At 32.9% G+C, this 23,495-nt stretch overlaps 2 protein-coding genes across 6 annotated transcripts in view; one reads left to right on the forward strand and one right to left on the reverse strand.

Annotated features, from left to right (window-relative positions):
- The window catches only part of LOC142339347 (phosphatidylcholine:ceramide cholinephosphotransferase 2-like), a 79,650-nt gene extending 64,228 nt beyond the window's left edge, over window positions 1-15,422 (forward strand). For 2 of the 5 annotated variants that reach the window (XM_075389338.1, XM_075389334.1), the window contains one exon: window positions 15,271-15,422. Coding sequence is in view for 1 of the 5 variants with exons in the window: in XM_075389336.1 (XP_075245451.1) it covers window positions 15,267-15,271 (5 nt within the window). In the remaining 4 variants the exon portion in view is untranslated. Of the gene's footprint in view, window positions 1-15,248 lie in introns of all 5 variants that reach the window. The other 3 variants (XM_075389336.1, XM_075389335.1, XM_075389337.1) reach the window with 3 other exon arrangements.
- The window catches only part of LOC142339346 (uridine-cytidine kinase-like 1), a 377,161-nt gene extending 360,271 nt beyond the window's left edge, over window positions 1-16,890 (reverse strand). Inside the window, exon 1 of the mRNA XM_075389333.1 lies at window positions 16,877-16,890. The gene's annotated coding sequence lies outside the window, so the exon portion shown is untranslated. The remainder of the gene's footprint in view (window positions 1-16,876) is intronic.
- Window positions 16,891-23,495: the final 6,605 nt, after the last annotated feature.

The raw sequence follows: 23,495 nt of genomic DNA on the forward strand, positions 1-23,495 counted from the left end.
GTTGACTTCACTTTTTCACCTATGCAGTATGGGGGTTGAAACCTACGAAATTTTCAAATTTTTTTTTCGAAAATTTTTCAAAAATTTTCAAAGTCCTAAAATGGTTTGAAATGGATTTTGCGCTATGAAAGAGCACTCAAAAGTGATTTTTATGGACCTATTTTTGTTCAACCAAGTAGGAACGGAACAACTCAATTCTGGAATGGTCTGAAATAAGTCAAAGAGCAGTCAAAAGCAGTTTTTAATGACAATACTATTGCAAATGTGGAAAGCATGTCTTTATTTTTTTGTATGCATTTGTAACTATGTATATTTCTATCTAAACAACTAGGTATGTTTGCATGCATGTGTTCAAAAAATTTTCATGCATGAATGAGCAATTGAAAGAAATCAAAGAATGAAAACGTTATGTATAAATTATGCGTATTCATGTATATAATCGTGAAAGTATATTTGTTCATAAGTAAGTATAACAGTGCTTAAGTTTAGTAATATGTTTGTATGAGTATAAGCTGGAATGTATATTTGTCTGTAGAAATTCTAAATGTGTGTTTATGTCAAGGCATTTTCGATTTTATATGTGTATGTTTCTCTATAGGTTTACAGTGGAATGTAATTATATATGTCTGAATGTGTTTATGTATTTATGTATTTATATGCATGCAAGTCTGACAAGAGAGAGAAAGAGAGAATTCCCTGGAGGAGGGCAATTGAATTGCTTAGAAGAATGTTGTTATTCGTTTCTACGATCCAACAATATTATATCTTACAAACAGATTTTGACCTTCCGCGTAGTCAAAAATCACGATTTTGTCCTTCAAACATTGGCAAGCAAAATGTTACAACCGAAGACGACAACATTTTTTTGATGTTCTGAGCATGCTTTTTTGAAAATTGTTGAATTTTCTACACCTATCTAGCTACTATATTAAAAAACTATCAAGGTTCTTTACAGAAAAAAAATTAAATTCATGCTTTTGTCTTTTAATCCTTGGCAAGAAAAAGAAACAAAAGTTGAAACACAGTAGACAAAAACATTTTTTTGATGTTCTGAGCATGCTTATTTGAAAACAAAGAACTTTCCACACTTGATCAGCTATACTTTTAGGATTGAGCAGGATTAATTTCAGGAAAAATGGGTTTGAGATAAATTGTTGAGAGATAAACAATAAACTGAGCTAAGTAAAATGAATAATTTCTGTAAACCGAAAAAGTTGTTGGTAAAACTATGATATGCGGGAGCAGCTGAACTTTTTAGTTAAATAAAGTAGAATGATAGGAATTCATCAAGAGCTTGAACCAGACAAAAAGTGTAATGATGTACAAGAAGAGTAGTTTGCACTGGAACTAAAAAGAAATAGCTATTTTTTCAAAAGTTTATTAGCCACTTGATCAATTAAGCAACAAGGAACACAACCTCTGTATCTGCAGGGGTTGCTAGAAACAGCTCCAATAGTGTAAAAGTCCTGTTTACGTATTGGCAATAACACTAATGGATAATGCGTGCTGGGACTGAAATCTTAAACAAAAGCGAATAGCTTCTTCAGTAAATGGTTCCAACATACTCAATACACTCAATTATTGAACACTGGAAGTAAAATACCAGAGCACCTCAAGCCAACAAAATCAAATGAGTTCATTATTGTTCTTTCTTGAATCAAAGTTACTGTGCATTCCGTAACCCAGTGTTAATATTTTGGATGACTCATTGCTCTGTTGACGTTTTAAAATAACATAACCGTAACGATATCTGATAGATCATCGGAAAGAGGTAAATCCAATAGAATTTGAAAAGAGCAGGGTCTATATAACATAATTGGGCTAAGAAGCCTGGAGAACATTTCGGAATCGAACACAACACTACTGCTGCCTACTACTGCTACTTCCTACTACTACAACCTGCAAATACTATCTACAATAAGTACCTACTACTGCTACCTGCTAGTACTACCTACAACTACTACTAGATACTATTACTCACTACTATAACTACTTATACCTACCACTACAACCTACTTTTTTACCTTCCAATATTACTTGTTCTACCAACTATCTACAACAATGTGTTTTTTTCTTAAAAACGAAAACAATTCATTTCTCTAGACATCCGCTTAACATAACCAACAGAAGCTGTTATCTACTTAAAGGTAACGTGTCCTGACTGACGCAGATCAACAGACTTTATCCGCCAAAATTTTCAAAAAATAATCAAGTGTTTGAAAGTTTTTCAAAGATATGAAAAACTCTTAAATTCATTGTTACATACATTAACTCAGCATTTTCAACTGAAAGTTAATTTTCTGAATTAACAATTAAAAAAATCATAAGATAATATATGAGGTGGTATTTAATTAATAAAAATAATGTAGGGTATAATCTGTTTAGCGAAAAAGTCTAGTTTTTAGAACTTCAAATAAGTTTATTGCATGTTTTTTTGAAGTGCAACTTTTTTGTGTACTTTTGTTGCTTATGACGGATCAGTCAAAAGTTTTTTGTTCAAAAGCTGAGTTTTTTTGTTTAATCAGTGTATGACGTCTGATTCCATTTACAATTAATTGAAAGATATGAAAATTAAATTTTTTCAACATTCTTATTAAAGGATTGTATAGCTTAAACATTGAGTGCTTCACAATGGCGCTACACTATGTCTATTTAAATTATCAACATCATAGACATATGTTTGTTTCAAAAAAAATCTAGTGTGTACCTAAATGGAGTCAAATGCTTTAAAACGTACCTACATTATCCAAAAAACTGAGGTTTCACTGTATATAGTTGTTTTCATATGTTTATTCAGAGTCATTCGTTATTTCAATTGTCAGATATAACACAACTTCTTCTAAATCCTTCGGTTTCAAAATTTTGCATAGACTGAAAACTGCTGGGACTGCTTGACAAAAACAATGTATTAGTTAAGTTTCATATTAACCTTAGCTTGGGCTCAGGATTTGTTCACAGCTAAGACTGTAATTGTGAACTTGCATTTCATCGAAAGTTTAACGCTACATGATTCTTTAAATTTTTTTTGTATTAACTTCTTCATAATTTTATTGAATTTCAATTAATCCTTGTTTATCTAAGGAAAATGAAAATTAAATTAACCTCATCAAACGTTTCTTAGCAAAATTGAGTGGAACAGTCTTGTGGGATTTGAGAGCGCAAACAAAAACCTTAAATTTAGGGGTTTAGGTTAACAAATTTGTTTGTTTTTAAAGTCTGCTTACACTAAATGGACACCAAATGGTTCCAGAGATGTACTTTTTAAGGAATTTGAGACAAAATTCTTGTTTTTTAGTGTTCGAAACTCAACAACCGGAGACGGTATGGCTTTGGATAAGCAAGTATATTAAAAATGTGAAACATGGCCGACCACTTTACATAAAAAGTTGAACCATTGAGTTCGAGTTCGAGTTTGTGATCTAAAAGTAGTCTCCAAGCATAATTGACTTTTTTTAAAAGGACTTCTTTTTTAGTATTCAAAACTCAACAATATGCAGTATGGATTTCGATAAGCAAGTATATTAAAATGGTGATGCTTGGTAGATCACTCTACGTAAGAATTGAAGTTTTGAGTTTGTGTTCGAGTTTGTGATCTAAAAACACTATTCAAGGATAATTGACTTTGAAAAAAGACTACTTTTTGTATTCAAAACTCAATAATCGGTGACCGCGTTACTTTGAATTACCAAATATAAAATGTGAAAATTTGGCCTATCGCTCTATTTAAGTCAAAGTTTGAGTTTGAGTTTGAGTTCGTGATCTAAAAATAGTATTCATGGGATAATTACATCATAATAGTTGAGATCTGTTACATAGTTGCGAACGCAAAACAGTTGAAACACGTTCTCACAATTTATTTAAAGTACAGCTCTATGTGTGTCAAAGAAGCGAAGGAAACTTTCTGGTTTTACTAAGGTTTTTGATATAGTTTACTATGTTATATAGACTAAATTCACATGGTCTATTATGCAATCTTTACTGCACGAGTTCTACAAGCCTTCCTGAAGTGTATTATTTTGCATTGTTTTATAGAAGAGTACAGAAAAAACACATGATTTTCCTGGGTGCTAGGAAAATTGACTGACGGGGCGTTTAGCCGACAAAGAAAAAAATGAGAAATTTAGCTGACAGTTTTTATCATAATTGGTAATGAAAGTGTGATTGGTTTATAAATCAGTAGTTCGGTTGTGATAGATTCATATCAAGTCCCACAGGCCGTTGAGGCATGGCCATGGCCCGCGAGGCATGGCCAGATGCGGTTAAATATGGTCCGACCACGGATAGACCTTCGTTGCACTAGTTGATAAACAAACTTCAGTGGATTTGTCCGCTTACGGAATAGTGTTTTAAATTGGTCAATCATAGCTTCAGAATATGTTTCATTGCTCATTTTACTTAAATTGTTGGATAAATTTCTCAGTTTTTGGTTGTCTATAAACACCCTGTCAGCCAATACGGCGGCCACCGGTTTTCCAAAATTAGCACAGTGTTGACATTTTTTACCAATAATCCTTGAAAAGAGAGGTCAGTGCAACTCTTTAAATGATTAATTTTCTCTTAAAAATGTTCTGCTAATGAACTTCAAAGATTGCAGAAAAACTAATATAGAGATACTTTTAAGTAATGACCACATTAAGTAACAGTTAAAACAACTAACCTTGATTTTTGCTACCATCAGAAACTGTCGATACCGAGAGTAGAGATCAAAATAGGCGCTCTGATACCATCGTCAAACTGACAAGTGTATTTCTACAGTCAATTTGACCGATTTGGAAAAGTTTCTAGCGTTAAAACCCTGATACCCATTATGCACCAAGTTCAAAGTTTAAACTATTTAAAGCTTTTGGAAGTTGGTGTTTCACTTTTCTTTGTGTTAATAAGTATTCTTGGCTTTGTGCACTTCGTTTTGATGGTATCTTTCCGAAGGGGTTTCTATGTTTTCAAACGTTTCTTGGTTATGAATCCTATGAGGATATGACTTGAGTTCTTTTAACTTAGTCAAAGAAAAAACAACTGACAAAAAGACTAATTTTGATTTTAAAGGCAATTAGGCTTAATTTTGATTTCCAGGTTTTTTAATGCAGTATTTTAATTTTCTCTCAGCTTAGTCGATGTGAGAAATATGTAAAACTGCATCTTTGAGAAAAGTTTTGGGTGGAACTTTAATAGTGCGTATTTTGCTAATTGCCACCATTGTAACTTAAAATGATTTGTATCCTCTATAACAATAAGTGGTAGAATCATTATGTACAAGAATAAGAGTCTTTTCAAGATTAATCATATAGCAAAACCTTAATCTTCAAAAAAGCTTTTTTGATCTGCAATTTACGCTATGAATCAGTGGTCTCACAGGTAGTATGAAAACATTCTTTTCGTGGCGCTCAAAAAGAAAACCACTAACGGAACTGCAAAATAACAAAGGTAAGAAAAGAAACGTTTTCCACGTTAAATTTGTTTTTTATTTAAAAGGCTTAAAATAAAACAATGCCTAGCTGACATAAAAAAATTTAGATTATACGGACCATTATATAAAAAATCGTTGACAATCAAACTGTTTATGTGCAAGCTGATTTTTTATTGCTACTTTATCAAATTGTACTTTTAAGACATCAATAGTTTGCCTTGAAGAAACTCAAAAGAAAACGGACAAGTATTCACTTCTTGCATTTATCGGAAAATTCGTTCTGATACGTTAAATGCTTTTTTTTCATAAGACCATAGCCTTATGGATTAACGAAGTTTTGCGTTTGCGTTAATGAATACTTAGGTTTTAAAACTTTATGAATTACTTTAAAAACATACTGAAATACTTCATATTGACACATAGCTTTAAAAGCTACTGAGTGAATTCTGTGAAAACTAAATGTTGCATGACAAACACAAGTTGTTGCACATGTATGCAGAAAACACTAGTGTATACTTACGTCTATGGTTCAAGTTGATCAAAACGTTATGGTCCTTTGAGCAAAACATGTTTGTTATCTACTAACAGAAAAAGCGAGCAGAGGTTTTCTTATCGTTTCTCAAAATATACCACGTCATAACTAAGCAAAATCAATACTATTGTACAAATAACTTGGCATTAAAAGTACGACTTAGAACCAGTTACTATATAACCTAGAAGCAATTGTAACCATGAAAGTCAAACAATAAGGCCAATAGTTGAATTTGAAAGAATTTGATTTGTCCTGTTTATTCAATTGTTTTGTTTAAGTTAACGTTATTTTGCTTAACTGGAGCACACTTTGGGTCGAAATGTATTCCGTAATAAACAATTGCAAGGTTATGTACTCACTCTCCTTTTATCTCAACGTTATCTCTCAGTAGAGTACATGTATATACGCCTTCCTGATCACAGACTAGAGAATACTTAAGCAAAATAATAAAAGTGCTTTCAGCCGAAAATGTTAAGCAAGAATTTTGCAGAGCAGACTGAACTCCTCATACGCAAAGTGCAATTCTTCTGCTTTATGCCTAGCAATCAGATCAAAACCCTGAAATGTCAACGTCCGAGGTACTTAGGAGAAACTTCAATCTATTTTATAAATGAAAACGAATAAGATTTAGTCTAACAGGAATAACAACTGAGGCCTCCTCGAAATGTTATAGGTATTCATTGGAAACTATTTGGCTAATTAAGCTAATAGAACGAATGCTAACATCTCAGCCAACAGTTTGAATTTACTTTTAACTGAATGACTTGCTTCTCAAAATAACATTTTAGCGTTTTCATTCTTGACTGGTATTCCATTAAGTTAGTGTATGCCAAAAACCAAACTCAACTGCCGGTTTGTAACTTATAATGTATCATATCCTAACGCAATTTGAAGGCTCATTTCAGCGCACAATTGTCTATCAAACTCGATTTGATAACAATATTGCCTTTATACAACAAAGGAAGGACAGTTCAATTTCAAGCTGGACTACCTTCGATCATTGCCTCATACCCAAAAAATTTATTGACTTTATTTCTACATTACCTAATATAACCGACGAAGAAGACTTTATCAACAACTCAACCCCCTCGGAAACTGAAGTAACTTCTCAGCAAATACCCAATCCTTTGACTTCTGACATAGGATCACTTCCCATGGACATCAAGAGCATTTTGCGCAGTTACGATTTCGAAAGTATGCCCCTCTTCAGGAGCCATGAAGAATACTTCGCTGCTTTAGAAGATTTGGAAAATCTGTGGAAAAAGTTTGAATCATGCAGTAACGAAACCAAACTAACCACTATTCACGCTAAAATTGATCATACTACATCATCCACATCCGATGATAACAGAAAGACTGTGATATCTTCCATCTTAGAACGGTTCCCTAGTCTTCTTGAAGAAAACTCAAAAAATGAAGAAAACTTCCGGAAAATTAGCACTGAGCCGTCGTCTAGCAATGTTCCACAGAAGAGGAGACATTTTCGTGTAGTTCGAGGATGTGTACTTCACAGTGGAAATTTTCCAAAAAGAATGAGATTCGATGAAAACGTGAGGTGTTCATGTGACAATAGCATTTAGAACTGAAAAATTCTTGGTGATTAAAGCTTTTGAACTAGACGTTGGTTTTCAGTATTGAATTGTTTCCATTTATAACCTTTTACTTGATATGCTCTGCATTATTAAACTTCATTTTGTAAGCTTAATATCCAAAATTTAGTAGTTGCAAAACCACTCCTTTATATAACAGTTTGTTGATTCAACATTATCCACGTCAGAGAAACAGGAAACATTGTTCGGCCTGTTCCAAGGAGTAGAAAGTCAGAAATTTGTTCCCCAGAGGAACCCCAAACCGTAAATTATTGTTCTGAAAATGTTGAAACTGATACGCGCAAGAGAGTAGACGATATAAAGAGCTGACGTTAGAAAACGCCGCAACTTGTTTTGATTTAAGTAGAGCCGAAATAAAAAATTTGCCGTTAATTACCTTAAAATTCTAGTTGATTACTAAGAAAAGTACCTGAATGGGTTAATTGGTCTCATGTTCGGTTATGATAGTTTCATATCAAGTCCCAAGAGCCGCTGAGGCATGGCCATGGTTTACGATGGTTCCAAGATAATTATATTTTAATTCGCTTTCAGTGTCTATACTAGGATATACTAAATTCTCTGTTCTCCCACACTCAGTTATCATTGGGAAAAATTTTAGTAGTCTTATTTGAGAAGCCAATTTAATTGGCCACAACATTTATCTTAAATTATTAACTAATAATTTAAAATAAAATGTCGGCTCTCTTTTAAATCAGCTCTTTTCACTTCGGGTCTCTTAAAATTTACTGGTTGAAACAAAAATCCAAACCTGATCACTTGACTTTTTATGAAAAAAAATACCTCTGTTGTGAGAAGTTCAGTCTGCTCTGCAAAATTCTTGCTTAACATTTTCGGCTGAAAGCACTTTTATTATTTTGCTTAAGTACTCTCTAGTCTGTGATCAGGAAGGCGTATATACATGTACTCTACTGAGAGATAACGTTGAGATAAAAGGAGAGTGAGTACATAACCTTGCAATTGTTTATTACGGAATACATTTCGACCCAAAGTGTGCTCCAGTTAAGCAAAATAACGTTAACATAAACAAAACAATTGAATAAAGAGGACAAATCAAATTCTTTCAAATTCAACTATTGGCCTTATTGTTTGACTTTCATGGTTACAATTGCTTCTAGGTTATATAGTAACTGGTTCTAAGTCGTACTTTTAATGCCAAGTTATTTGTACAATAGTATTGATTTTGCTTAGTAATGACGTGGTATATTTTGAGAAACGATAAGAAACCCTCTGCTCGCTTTTTCTGTTAGTAGATAACAAACATGTTTTGCTCAAAGGACCATAACGTTTTGATCAACTTGAACCATAGACGTAAGTATACACTAGTGTTTTCTGCATACATGTGCAACAACTTGTGTTTGTCATGCAACATTTAGTTTTCACAGAATTCACTCAGTAGCTTTTAAAGCTATGTGTCAATATGAAGTATTTCAGTATGTTTTTAAAGTAATTCATAAAGTTTTAAAACCTAAGTATTCATTAACGCAAACGCAAAACTTCGTTAATCCATAAGGCTATGGTCTTATGAAAAAAAAAGCATTTAACGTATCAGAACGAATTTTCCGATAAATGCAAGAAGTGAATACTTGTCCGTTTTCTTTTGAGTTTCTTCAAGGCAAACTATTGATGTCTTAAAAGTACAATTTGATAAAGTAGCAATAAAAAATCAGCTTGCACATAAACAGTTTGATTGTCAACGATTTTTTATATAATGGTCCGTATAATCTAAATTTTTTTATGTCAGCTAGTTATTGTTTTATTTTAAGTCTTAAATAAAAAACAAATTTAACGTGGAAAACGTTTCTTTTCTTACCTTTGTTATTTTGCAGTTCCGTTAGTGGTTTTCTTTTTGAGCGCCACGAAAAGAATGTTTTCATACTACCTGTGAGACCACTGATTCATAGCGTAAATTGCAGATCAAAAAAGCTTTTTTGAAGATTAAGGTTTTGCTATATGATTAATCTTGAAAAGACACTTATTCTTGTACATAATGATTCTACCACTTATTGTTATAGAGGATACAAATCATTTTAAGTTACAATGGTGGCAATTAGCAAAATACGCACTATTAAAGTTCCACCCATAACTTTTCTCAAAGATGCAGTTTTACATATTTCTCACATCGACTAAGCTGAGAGAAAATTGAAATACTGCATTAAAAAACCTGGAAATCAAAAATAAGCCTAATTGCCTTTAAAATCAAAATTAGTCTTTTTGTCAGTTGTTTTTTCTTTGACTAAGTTAAAAGAACTCAAGTCATATCCTCATAGGATTCATAACAAACAAACGTTTGAAAACATAGAAACCCCTTCGGAAAGATACCATCAAAACGAAGTGCACAAAGCCAAGAATACTTATTAACACAAAGAAAAGTGAAACACCAACTTCCAAAAGCTTTAAATAGTTTAAACTTTGAACTTGGTGCATAATGGGTATCAGGGTTTTAACGCTAGAAACTTTTCCAAATCGGTCAAATTGACTGTAGAAATACACTTGTCAGTTTGACGATGGTATCAGAGCGCCTATTTTGATCTCTACTCTCGGTATCGACAGTTTCTGATGGTAGCAAAAATCAAGGTTAGTTGTTTTAACTGTTACTTAATGTGGTCATTACTTAAAAGTATCTCTATATTAGTTTTTCTGCAATCTTTGAAGTTCATTAGCAGAACATTTTTAAGAGAAAATTAATCATTTAAAGAGTTGCACTGACCTCTCTTTTCAAGGATTATTGGTAAAAAATGTCAACAATGTGCTAATTTTGGAAAACCGGTGGCCGCCGTATTGGCTGACAGGGTGTTTATAGACAACCAAAAACTGAGAAATTTATCCAACAATTTAAGTAAAATGAGCAATGAAACATATTCTGAAGCTATGATTGACCAATTTAAAACACTATTCCGTAAGCGGACAAATCCACTGAAGTTTGTTTATCAACTAGTGCAACGAAGGTCTATCCGTGGTCGGACCATATTTAACCGCATCTGGCCATGCCTCGCGGGCCATGGCCATGCCTCAACGGCCTGTGGGACTTGATATGAATCTATCACAACCGAACTACTGATTTATAAACCAATCACACTTTCATTACCAATTATGATAAAAACTGTCAGCTAAATTTCTCATTTTTTTCTTTGTCGGCTAAACGCCCCGTCAGTCAATTTTCCTAGCACCCAGGAAAATCATGTGTTTTTTTCTGTACTCTTCTATAAAACAATGCAAAATAATACACTTCAGGAAGGCTTGTAGAACTCGTGCAGTAAAGATTGCATAATAGACCATGTGAATTTAGTCTATATAACATAGTAAACTATATCAAAAACCTTAGTAAAACCAGAAAGTTTCCTTCGCTTCTTTGACACACATAGAGCTGTAGTTTAAATAAATTGTGAGAACGTGTTTCAACTGTTTTGCGTTCGCAACTATGTAACAGATCTCAACTATTATGATGTAATTATCCCATGAATACTATTTTTAGATCACGAACTCAAACTCAAACTCAAACTCAAACTTTGACTTAAATAGAGCGATAGGCCAAACTTTCACATTTTATATTTGGTAATTCAAAGTAACGCGGTCACCGATTATTGAGTTTTGAATACAAAAAGTAGTCTTTTTTCAAAGTCAATTATCCTTGAATAGTGTTTTTAGATCACAAACTCGAACACAAACTCAAAACTTCAATTCTTACGTAGAGTGATCTACCAAGCATCACCATTTTAATATACTTGCTTATCGAAATCCATACTGCATATTGTTGAGTTTTGAATACTAAAAAAGAAGTCCTTTTAAAAAAAGTCAATTATGCTTGGAGACTATTTTTAGATCACAAACTCGAACTCGAACTCAATGGTTCAACTTTTTATGTAAAGTGGTCGGCCATGTTTCACATTTTTAATATACTTGCTTATCCAAAGCCATACCGTCTCCGGTTGTTGAGTTTCGAACACTAAAAAACAAGAATTTTGTCTCAAATTCCTTAAAAAGTACATCTCTGGAACCATTTGGTGTCCATTTAGTGTAAGCAGACTTTAAAAACAAACAAATTTGTTAACCTAAACCCCTAAATTTAAGGTTTTTGTTTGCGCTCTCAAATCCCACAAGACTGTTCCACTCAATTTTGCTAAGAAACGTTTGATGAGGTTAATTTAATTTTCATTTTCCTTAGATAAACAAGGATTAATTGAAATTCAATAAAATTATGAAGAAGTTAATACAAAAAAATTTAAAGAATCATGTAGCGTTAAATTTTCGATGAAATGCAAGTTCACAATTACAGTCTTAGCTGTGAACAAATCCTGAGCCCAAGCTAAGGTTAATATGAAACTTAACTAATACATTGTTTTCGTCAAGCAGTCCCAGCAGTTTTCAGTCTATGCAAAAATTTGAAACCGAAGGATTTAGAAGAAGTTGTGTTATATCTGACAATTGAAATAACGAATGACTCTGAATAAACATATGAAAACAACTATATACAGTGAAACCTCAGTTTTTTGGATAATGTAGGTACGTTTTAAAGCATTTGACTCCATTTAGGTACACACTATAGATTTTTTTTGAAACAAACATATGTCTATGATGTTGATATTTTAAATAGACATAGTGTAGCGCCATTGTGAAGCACTCAATGTTTAAGCTATACAATCCTTTAAATAAGAATGTTGAAAAAATTTAATTTTCATATCTTTCAATTAATTGTAAATGGAATCAGACGTCATACACTGATTAAACAAAAAAACTCAGCTTTTGAACAAAAAACTTTTGACTGATCCGTCATAAGCAACAAAAGTACACAAAAAAGTTGCACTTCAAAAAAACATGCAATAAACTTATTTGAAGTTCTAAAAACTAGACTTTTTCGCTAAACAGATTATACCCTACATTATTTTTATTAATTAAATACCACCTCATATATTATACTATGATTTTTTTAATTGTTAATTCAGAAAATTAACTTTCAGTTGAAAATGCTGAGTTAATGTATGTAACAATGAATTTAAGAGTTTTTCATATCTTTGAAAAACTTTCAAACACTTGATTATTTTTTGAAAATTTTGGCGGATAAAGTCTGTCGATCTGCGTCAGTCAGGACACGTTACCTTTAAGTAGATAACAGCTTCTGTTGGTTATGTTAAGCGGATGTCTAGAGAAATGAATTGTTTTCGTTTTTAAGAAAAAAACACATTGTTGTAGATAGTTGGTAGAACAAGTAATATTGGAAGGTAAAAAAGTAGGTTGTAGTGGTAGGTATAAGTAGTTATAGTAGTGAGTAATAGTATCTAGTAGTAGTTGTAGGTAGTACTAGCAGGTAGCAGTAGTAGGTACTAATTGTAGATAGTATTTGCAGGTTGTAGTAGTAGGAAGTAGCAGTAGTAGGCAGCAGTAGTGTTGTGTTCGATTCCGAAATGTTCTCCAGGCTTCTTAGCCCAATTATGTTATATAGACCCTGCTCTTTTCAAATTCTATTGGATTTACCTCTTTCCGATGATCTATCAGATATCGTTACGGTTATGTTATTTTAAAACGTCAACAGAGCAATGAGTCATCCAAAATATTAACACTGGGTTACGGAATGCACAGTAACTTTGATTCAAGAAAGAACAATAATGAACTCATTTGATTTTGTTGGCTTGAGGTGCTCTGGTATTTTACTTCCAGTGTTCAATAATTGAGTGTATTGAGTATGTTGGAACCATTTACTGAAGAAGCTATTCGCTTTTGTTTAAGATTTCAGTCCCAGCACGCATTATCCATTAGTGTTATTGCCAATACGTAAACAGGACTTTTACACTATTGGAGCTGTTTCTAGCAACCCCTGCAGATACAGAGGTTGTGTTCCTTGTTGCTTAATTGATCAAGTGGCTAATAAACTTTTGAAAAAATAGCTATTTCTTTTTAGTTCCAGTGCAAACTACTCTTCTTGTACATCATTACACTTTTTGTCTGGTTCAAGCTCTTGATGAATTCCTATCATTCTACTTTATTTAACTAAAAAGTTCAGCTGCTCCCGCATATCATAGTTTTACCAACAACTTTTTCGGTTTACTGAAATTATTCATTTTACTTAGCTCAGTTTATTGTTTATCTCTCAACAATTTATCTCAAACCCATTTTTCCTGAAATTAATCCTGCTCAATCCTAAAAGTATAGCTGATCAAGTGTGGAAAGTTCTTTGTTTTCAAAAAAGCATGCTCAGAACATCAAAAAAATGTTTTTGTCTACTGTGTTTCAACTTTTGTTTCATTTTCTTGCCAAGGATTAAAAGACAAAAGCATGAATTTAATTTTTTTTCTGTAAAGAACCTTGATAGTTTTTTAATATAGTAGCTAGATAGGTGTAGAAAATTCAACAATTTTCAAAAGAGCATGCTCAGAACATCAAAAAAATGTTGTCGTCTTCGGTTGTAACATTTTGCTTGCCAATGTTTGAAGGACAAAATCGTGATTTTTGACTACGCGGAAGGTCAAAATCTGTTTGTAAGATATAATATTGTTGGATCGTAGAAACGAATAACAACATTCTTCTAAACAATTCAATTGCCCTCCTCCAGGGAATTCTCTCTTTCTCTCTCTTGTCAGACTTGCATGCATATAAATACATAAATACATAAACACATTCAGACATATATAATTACATTCCACTGTAAACATATAGAAAAACATACACATATAAAATCGAAAATGCCTTGACATAAACACACATTTAGAATTTCTACAGACAAATATACATTCCAGCTTATACTCATACAAACATATTACTAAACTTAAGCACTGTTATACTTACTTATGAACAAATATACTTTCACGATTATATACATGAATACGCATAATTTATACATAACGTTTTCATTCTTTGATTTCTTTCAATTGCTCATTCATGCATGAAAATTTTTTGAACACATGCATGCAAACATACCTAGTTGTTTAGATAGAAATATACATAGTTACAAATGCATACAAAAAAATAAAGACATGCTTTCCACATTTGCAATAGTATTGTCATTAAAAACTGCTTTTGACTGCTCTTTGACTTATTTCAGACCATTCCAGAATTGAGTTGTTCCGTTCCTACTTGGTTGAACAAAAATAGGTCCATAAAAATTACTTTTGAGTGCTCTTTCATAGCGCAAAATCCATTTCAAACCATTTTAGGACTTTGAAAATTTTTGAAAAATTTTCGAAAAAAAAATTTGAAAATTTCGTAGGTTTCAACCCCCATACTGCATAGGTGAAAAAGTGAAGTCAACATAAAATCACTTTTGAGTGCTCTTTCATAGCGCAAAATCCATTTCAGACAATTTTAGGACTCCAAAAAATTTTGAAAATTTTTTTCAAAAAATTCGAAATTTTTATATGTTTTGACCCCCATACTTCATAGGTGAAAAAAAGTGAAGTCAACAAAAAATCACTTTTGAGTGCTCTTTCATAGCGCAAAATCCATTTCAGACAATTTTAGGACTTTGAAAAACTTTGAAAAATTTTTGAAAAAATTTTTGAAAATTTTTCTCAATCGCGCACAAACATGAATTCAAAACCACCAAAACCCAATTCCCAAGTTTCAATTTACATGAACCATCAAAATGAAATGGAAATAGCTGAAAAGTATAGTAATTTGCCTTACACTCCGAAAAAATTACAAGATTTCACTTTTTCAGAGAAAAAATTTCTTGTAGGGGGGGTCCGGACCCCCCCCCCCCTACAAGCACTAGGCAACTTACTATACTACTATTGACACCACGAATACAAGAAACGAGGACCAATTAAAGATTTTAGTCAACTTAATTTTTGACAATGATTTTGAGTTAGGAACAATGATCTCAATATGACAAAGGAATGCATTAAGATATTTTGCCACTTTTTAATTAACCTTTGTACAATCTTGAGTTTTTCTTGAAGCAGAAACAAAAACGGGCTGGTTTCTGCTTCGCTCAGTTTTCGAACAGCGATAAAAATAGACTGAATAAAATTACAAACTAAACAAGGATGCTCAGTAATGTGCGTTCGCACATAAAGTTCCGACCCCGCTCATCTACATTTTTCACTTAATTGTCTACCAAATGAGGAAGAGATAAAAAATTTCACATATCAACATATCGTTCAACAAACTACTAAAAGATTAAAACAATCTACTCTAGAGGGCCTATGAGACCTGTGGCTACCATAATATGACTGCCAGAAAAGACGGCAATAAAAACCAAATAGTTACAAATATTAATTACGACCAAATCTCCTTGTCCGTTTTTTGAAAACTACTAATAACCAAATCAAAATGGCATCAGATAAAATTTAAAATTTATACTCAGAAGATTAACCGGAACTTTTTAAAACAAAATAGGGGACTTTTCCTCCATGCGATTTGGCAACAAGTCGACTAGAAATGAGCAAAAGCGGCAAAAGTTTATTTAAACATTGCGGTTTTTTAAAAAAGAATTAAATTCAAACTGATTAGAAACGTTAAGCATCATATGAAATCATTGAGAGAGCCTTTTATATCTCAATAGAGAACCACTGAGGCCTTTCATTATCCAGGATATGTCATACGATTACAAAAAACGACAAGGACAGGCAAAAACTAAAAATTTGCACAAAAAATTATGCACGAAAACGATTTCCCCCCAATCAATTAATTATTAGGCTGATCACTAAAAACAATAAAAATCTTTGTTTGCATTGCTTGAACGTAGCAAGATTAGTAAATCAAATGACGCCCCTTATTGTGATACTGTGAAAAGAGAACAAAAACCTACAATAAAGGGGTAAACATAAACAAAAATCACGAAAATTGGTTTTATGAAAACTGATTGTTCCAAAAAGAAAGACCATTTGAGAAAAATAAAACCGTAAAGAATAGCCAATTGTGTTTCAGTAGATCAATGAAGTAAATTGTATGACGAGCTGCTCAGCTACATTTTAACAGAATTAAAATTGGCAGATCTCAAAAATCTACCTTTTTTATTAAAAGCAAATATTTTCAAAATTCATAGCCATTAAAAGCTTTCGACTGAAAGAGTAGACAGTTTGGCCTGCAACTACTCGGAAAAGTAATTGCGACTGTAATTAATGAGACTAAATCATAAGACTATAAAACAACATTAAATACAACTTGAACTAATAAGTTTCTCGAACAAATTTACGAAACCACAGTTTTAAAGCCACTAAATTTTTAAGATATTAACCGCGAGAATATAACATCTTCAATTGCGTCTCCTTTGACCATCATAACGTTTTTTTGTTAAACGACTGTCACAAAATGACAACAAAAAGAACCACAAAGCTGAAAAGCATCTAAACTTCACAAAATTCTTCTGAAACAAACTGTCTAAGCCCTGCAGACATCATTTAATAAGTTTAAACAACAGAAAAATTACTGTTTGATTCAACAAAACAAAAAGAAGAGCTCTAAATAATGAGAATAATCTACGAAAAAGATACAATTTTGTAAAATACGAAAAAAAACGCAAAACCAGAACAAAAAGGGATAAGTTGAAGAGTACTATTACTCTTTTTTTTCTGAAATTTATTTCGCAAGTCAAAACAGCCATTGGCTATTAACCGATATCAGTTATTAAGTTCATTTGTTTATCAAGAGTTGGCCACTGAGTCCTTTAATTACACAATATTTGGCATATGACAACAAAAATTAACAACAAATAAAGGGCAAAAACAAAAACAACAGCAAAAATGGGAAGTTATGCATAAAAAGCAGAAAATTTTGTATGAAAACTCGCAGTACCAAAAGCAAGAAAACCTTCTGTTAAAACAATCGGCCAAAAATTAGTTTGATACTGAGGAAAGACTGACCTGTACTTGTGAGAATAAAAAAATATTGACTAAAATAATAAAAAATTGACAAGTTCAAAAAATCACAGTAATTTCCTTAAAACAAATACATTCAAAAACATAAGAGACATTAGGCAACAACCGAATAAATAGAAAAAGTTCACTTGCAGCTTTTGAGGAAAAAATCTAGATCTTTGAAGGGTTAAACTTAAAAATCAGACTGCCAAAAGCATAAAAATTGAAGGCAAAAGACAAGAATTCAGTTAAATTTTAATAAACTCTTCCTCAAAGCCATAAAAAGCCTTTGGTTCTCTGAAAACAAACTGTATTTACTTTCGGCCTCAAATTTACGTAAATTGGAGCTGTCTTTAACGGAGCTGTGAATAAAAAATATTGTCAGTATTCAACATTAAAGAAACAAAAGCAAAATAATTTGAAAAAAGGCAGCATCAAAATAAAAACCAAAAAATTCTGATTCTAAGAATTCATGAAATTGTCGATCCTTTCCCTGATTTATTCCCGCACCCAGCAAACCGACCAAGTGTTCCAAGTGTTTGAGAATTAGACCAATTGTTGCGTGGAATTCTTCAAATGTTAAAGAAAGTACGATGCAATTTGTATAATTATCGAGATAAATCTGCAAAAAATGGCAAAGTTATAATTCCAGAAGACTTTTATACGGCGCCTAACTGCAACTAGCGCTCTTTTTGAGATTACAGAGTCTGTTTTAAGGTTTCTAGGTCCTTAATTAAAATTAAGGAAAGTGGACCAAAAAAGCATATTTTGTGCCATTTTTGATGAAAAAAGTTTGAATTTTGAAAATTTTATCAAAAATTTTAGCCAAAAAAACTTCAATCAAACATTTCAGCAACGCTCTTCTATCTCTAACGGTAACAACAACACCCTGCCGTTAAAAATTTTAACTTATTTTTATTTATATTAGCGAAATTGTGCCAAATTTTAGCAAAAATTACTGCATATGTGAACAAAAACAGTCGAATGTTGACAAAACTTTAAACCTCGATAACTCCCTGTAAAAAACGAAAATCTAAAAAAACTTTTTAATTCTGTACTATACGCTGGACGGGCTTTTCAATGATACCACTCACAATTCTCTACGAATATCGATCGGCCAAAATTGAAGAACAAAAAAAAACCCGTTGATTATATAGTTCCTCCTCCCCACTAAACTGGGGGTCGGAACAATTATTTAAGGCAACTCAACCATGGTAAAAAGGCACATGACCTAAATATGGTCGCAGTGACAATACTCACGGGAATGAAACTTTCTTCATTCTATATTAGATTTGAGTGGCTACGATACGGGCGTCCCTATTCGAATCCTCGATTTTATGAAAAGATAAAAAATAAGTCCAGCAGTGGTATAAATTGACTTTAACTACGCAGTCGAGAACAATAGTAACATTAGAGCTAATAACAACTGTTCATTTCAAGCCTTTTATCAAGCCAAACCAAAATTTTTTACATCGGAATCCGTTGAGCCTAAAAACAGAATTAGGGCGAGGCTAATTCTTCAGTCGTGTGAATTTTTTTCTTTCAAACCTGGCGCGTATGGATTCCATGGGGATGGTGCAACCGGAAAAGATCCCAATTGTAATAACTACAATTTTGGCCGTTTACTGTAGAGGAAGACGTTTGATCAATTAGAATGTTAGGAACGCTATTTTTCTTTTTTCAGCATCTTTTTAGATTTTTTCACTTAATCAAAAACTACATCACCAGAAAAATCCTATTTCAGCGTTGTGACTTTAAAAAATAGCTTTATCTATCTGCATTTTTCTATTCTTACCAGTGGGGAATTGTTTTTGAGATAAGTAGGTAGACAATGTTATATGCGATTGTTCATACCATTGACTCTTTGCCTGATCTTTTTTTGTCTGTTCGTTTATTTTTTCGTCCTCAAGAACGGGATAAACAGCTAACATGAGGAGGTCACTAAGTCAATCTTAGAGCTTTACGTCTTACTAATCTTCAAGTATGTGATTCAAGGAAACTGTTGAGGAGTCATGAATTGTGACAAGAACCCACCCCCCCCCCCCTCACCGCGCGCTTCTCCCAGGCCTTCTCAATTAATCTCAGCTAGACTCCCTAAGACGCAGCTAGCTACTCACAAAGTTGCTCCCCAGTCGTTTGAGAATTTGACAGACATTACTGCTGATAAGCGCTGCTTTTACCATTTAAAATTCCAGAATGTTCTCTTAATTTGAGATACTACAGACCCCTACGGCAAAAAAATTCGACCATTAAGTGATTAGGTTTTCATCAACAAAATCTCTAGTCATTATTTTAAAATCCAGGGATAGTTGTTTCCCTCTCCGTCTAGCTCAAACACTACCAAAGTCCCCACGTAACTGCAATTATTTTATTCCAGTTTATCTTACCTGGCAATTTTTTCGTGGTACCGTTTTCTCTTTTGACCCAATTGTTTCAACTGAGGCTCTTAACAGGTAAAGATTGAGGACATCAAAATGCTGAGCAGTTCTCTAAGAACCTTACAGGTTTTTGAAAAAACTACTGAGGATAAATATTCATGCAAGTTGTCTCCGCAAATTCTGGTCTCTTATGTTTCCGACTTTTCAATTAGCCTTTATGTTCTCGACATATTGATTTTTGCGTGCTACAAATTGCTCTCATTCTTTGAAAACAATCGAAAATTTTAAATTGCAAGCTTTATTTAAAAAATTCCTAACATTTGCAATATTAAAAAATTGAAAGATATTTTATTGTCCCTTGAAATTATGTAGTAACATACTAGCTAACCTTATAGGAGGTTCAAGGCCACTGAAAAAAATTTTCAAAAAATTAAAGAAAAAAATTGCAACTTTATCAAAAAATTGTTGAAAGATATTAAAATGTTGAACATTCCATGGCCAAAAAATATTTTCAGTAAACAGTTAGCAAACCCTAGATGAGGCTTCTTGCCCCCTGGGGCTGGAAAACTTGAATAATGACAATAAATGTCAAAGTTTGATTAAAAAAAATTGGTACAATTCGCGAAGTTAAAATGTTTAAAACCACTTCATTACCACTAGAAACTATGCAATAACCTATTATTAAACCCCAGAGGAGGTTTTTGGATATCAAAGTCTGAAACAACTCAAAAAATGACAGAAATTTTCAAACAATTTGAAAAAATTGGTATAAATTACTGTGTTTATGTTTGGAGTAGCAATAGATATAGCTCTTAAAGTGGCCGTAAAAAGCAATTACGTCTTGCAAAGGACCTTTATCAACTTTAATAAACCTCAATTTCAGACTGATCTAACATAAAATCCAAAAAAATGACAAAAAAGTGCTAAAAATTTCATTATTTTAGGCTCAAAAACTCCCAAAAATGACCTTTTAACCTTGAATTACGGCCTTCCCAGTAGCTTCACCACTCTGAGTACTTGAGGGACTACTAAACGCGGCTAAGGGCCTCTAATGAAACTTGGTGCCCGCTGAGCTTTACCTGTTTATCCCGTTTTGAAAGCTCAAAGTCATGAAAACAGGTGTGTAAACATCTTACAAAATTCAAAAAAAAAGAGCACCAATACAATCCAATTCTTGGATTGTAAAAAATAGCAGGACAAGTCCTAAAGTAAAATCCAAGGAATTGAATTAAATTGTAAACTAAACACTTCTCGACTTAGCCACAGGAATTCAACACTAGTTAGGAGGCAAAGAGGAATGCATAGTTCACCATTACAGAAAAAAAACTATAGCAATAATAGGAATTAAATTATATATTTTTAGAATCAGCATGCTGAAGATCAAGATTTTTTATTAAAAAAGTAAAACTTCTCATCTAAGAAAAAATTTGCTTGACATAAGACGCAAGCAGAGGCAGGCGAAACAATAAATTGATCATTTTCACGCTAACAGAATTATGCTCGGACATAAAACAACGAAATAGTCATAAAAAGTTTAGAAAACTTAACAAAAACGTAACTGAAAATCAGAAAAATGTCCTTGAAATCAAATTCGTGCAAAAATCTATTAATTAACACATGAACAAGCTTTAAAAAAGCTTACTTGGCCCCCTAAAAGCTGAAACACCTGGAAACCAAATTCGAAAAAAATGTGTAAAAGCTGCTCTCCTATTAAAGAAAAGGAAAAGTTTACACCGCCCAGAAATAATCAATCGTTCAGCTTTGCGGATCAACAATTTGTTTCGCTAAAATAAAAATTTTAAGCATAACTGGCAGATTGCCAGAAAATAGCTGCAATAGCTTTGTAGATCTGCAGTCTCAAAAAAAAACAATCAAAAAGACGGACCAAAAAAATTCGTCTTTTCGTTGAAGGCTGATATGTTATATTTTGATTTAAAATCTGTATAAGTTATTGCTGCCTCTATTAGCTGCTCTCTAATAACCTTCATTTAGAGTTACACACCCATTTGACCTTATCTCTTTGAATTAAAGTAAATAAACGTCAATTTCAAAGTGAGGAAGTCATTTTTGATAGTGAGGTAAGTCAAATGTGACCAAAAATTTAATCACGCAAATGAACAAAAAAAACTCGCTCCAGAAAGAGCGAAAAATGACGCACGCACTTTAGTCACGCACGCACTTTAGTTGAAAGTGCATGAACGAATGAACAAAAAGCAGATTTGAAGTGGTTGTGAAGTCATATGGTCGTAACAAAAATCGCGACGACGAAATAAAAAACATAGCAGGACAAGTCCTGACGTACAATTCAAAGAAATTTCATTGGATAAACAGATAACTAGACCTAGAAAGGACTATGAATGGATTGAGAAAACCATTTAGAAAAAAATCCGATCCAAAAACTCGAAAAAACAGTAAAAATCAAAGTGAAATTGCCGCATGTGAACAAAAAACCACTAGCGAGAAACCGAATTTTTGTTCAAACACCGTTTTCTTACTCTACTTTAAAATTAGAGTAAAAAAAATTCACGCCGCAAAAGCACTCGCTTTTTCGCTCCACTTCCTGTTTCGGCGTGACCAAAATCACCAATCCAATTTGACTTCAAAAATCATGACAATGTGTGAACAGATCTTAAAAAAAAGACAGCGCCCCAATACAATTCAAATTCTTTGAATTGTACAAAACCAAGAGAAGGCCAATAATAGCCCCAGCTATCGCTGTGCGGCTAATAAAAATCAATAAAAAAGTTACACAATCAAATTTTTATTGTTTTTGTTAATAACTGAAAACATAGCTCGAATTTAGGAATTCCCGTTCCTACAAATTATAGTCCTATAACTTGGCAATATTTGTGCAAAGTTTCAATCTGCTACAGTTACCAATTTTAAAACGGGATGTCGAGATTATGGACAAGATTAAATTCTATTAACCTAATGGTTATATGGTTTGCCTAAAGGATATACGTGAATTGAGGACAGGAAAACATTATGAAATAGCGCTAGTAAAATAATACTTCTATTGTTGGCTTGAAACACCGGTTCAAACTTTGAACTCCCTCATCAAAATTTCAAAATGTAAACGAAACCGACTAATGTCGGAAGAATTGCTCTCAAACAACAAGCGATGCAATTTAATTCCGGGGCTGTAGCCTAGATAAATTTTTCTTTATGGCAGCAAAAATAATTGACCACACCGGGATTCGAACCATGGACCTCCCGATCCCTCACCAGACGCAGTGCCCACTCGGCTTTCATGTCTGTATTTTTGCTCTGCTGCAATCGATATTACTTTAGCAACAAGCTTTACTTCGGAGTGAGAGCAATAGAAATAACTCAAAAAGGAAGCACGAAAGCGTGAAAGTCAATTCAGAAGTCAAAGAATGTTCTAGAAAAGCCCAAAATGGCCGAGCGAAAAATTTGCATTAAAGAGATCAACACGTTTACAAGAATTGCTACGAACTTCGTTCGAGAGAAATTTAAAAAATGCTTCAATTTATCAATTCTTATATTGTGAAGCTTAGATTGATCCCTCAGACCGCCAATGATAGCAAGACAATGACATTAAGAAAAATTCCTTGCAAAGCTTTTTATAGTTTGGATGTTTTGCCCACATCCCAGCTGCACGGTCAAAAATTGGAGTACCATTTGACTAATTGCAATATTGACTGGCTTATTTAATTTACATTTCAGACTATGCCTTTATCAGTTTATACACAAGTGGTTGCTTGGCCAGCTCCAATACTTATAGCTAGAAAGAGGATTCTCCATATCAGCTTTTAAACCAGA

Source organism: Convolutriloba macropyga, chromosome 5 (genome assembly GCF_964194025.1).
Source record: "Convolutriloba macropyga chromosome 5, txConMacr16.3, whole genome shotgun sequence".
Classification (NCBI taxonomy): Eukaryota; Metazoa; Xenacoelomorpha; order Acoela; family Convolutidae; genus Convolutriloba; species Convolutriloba macropyga.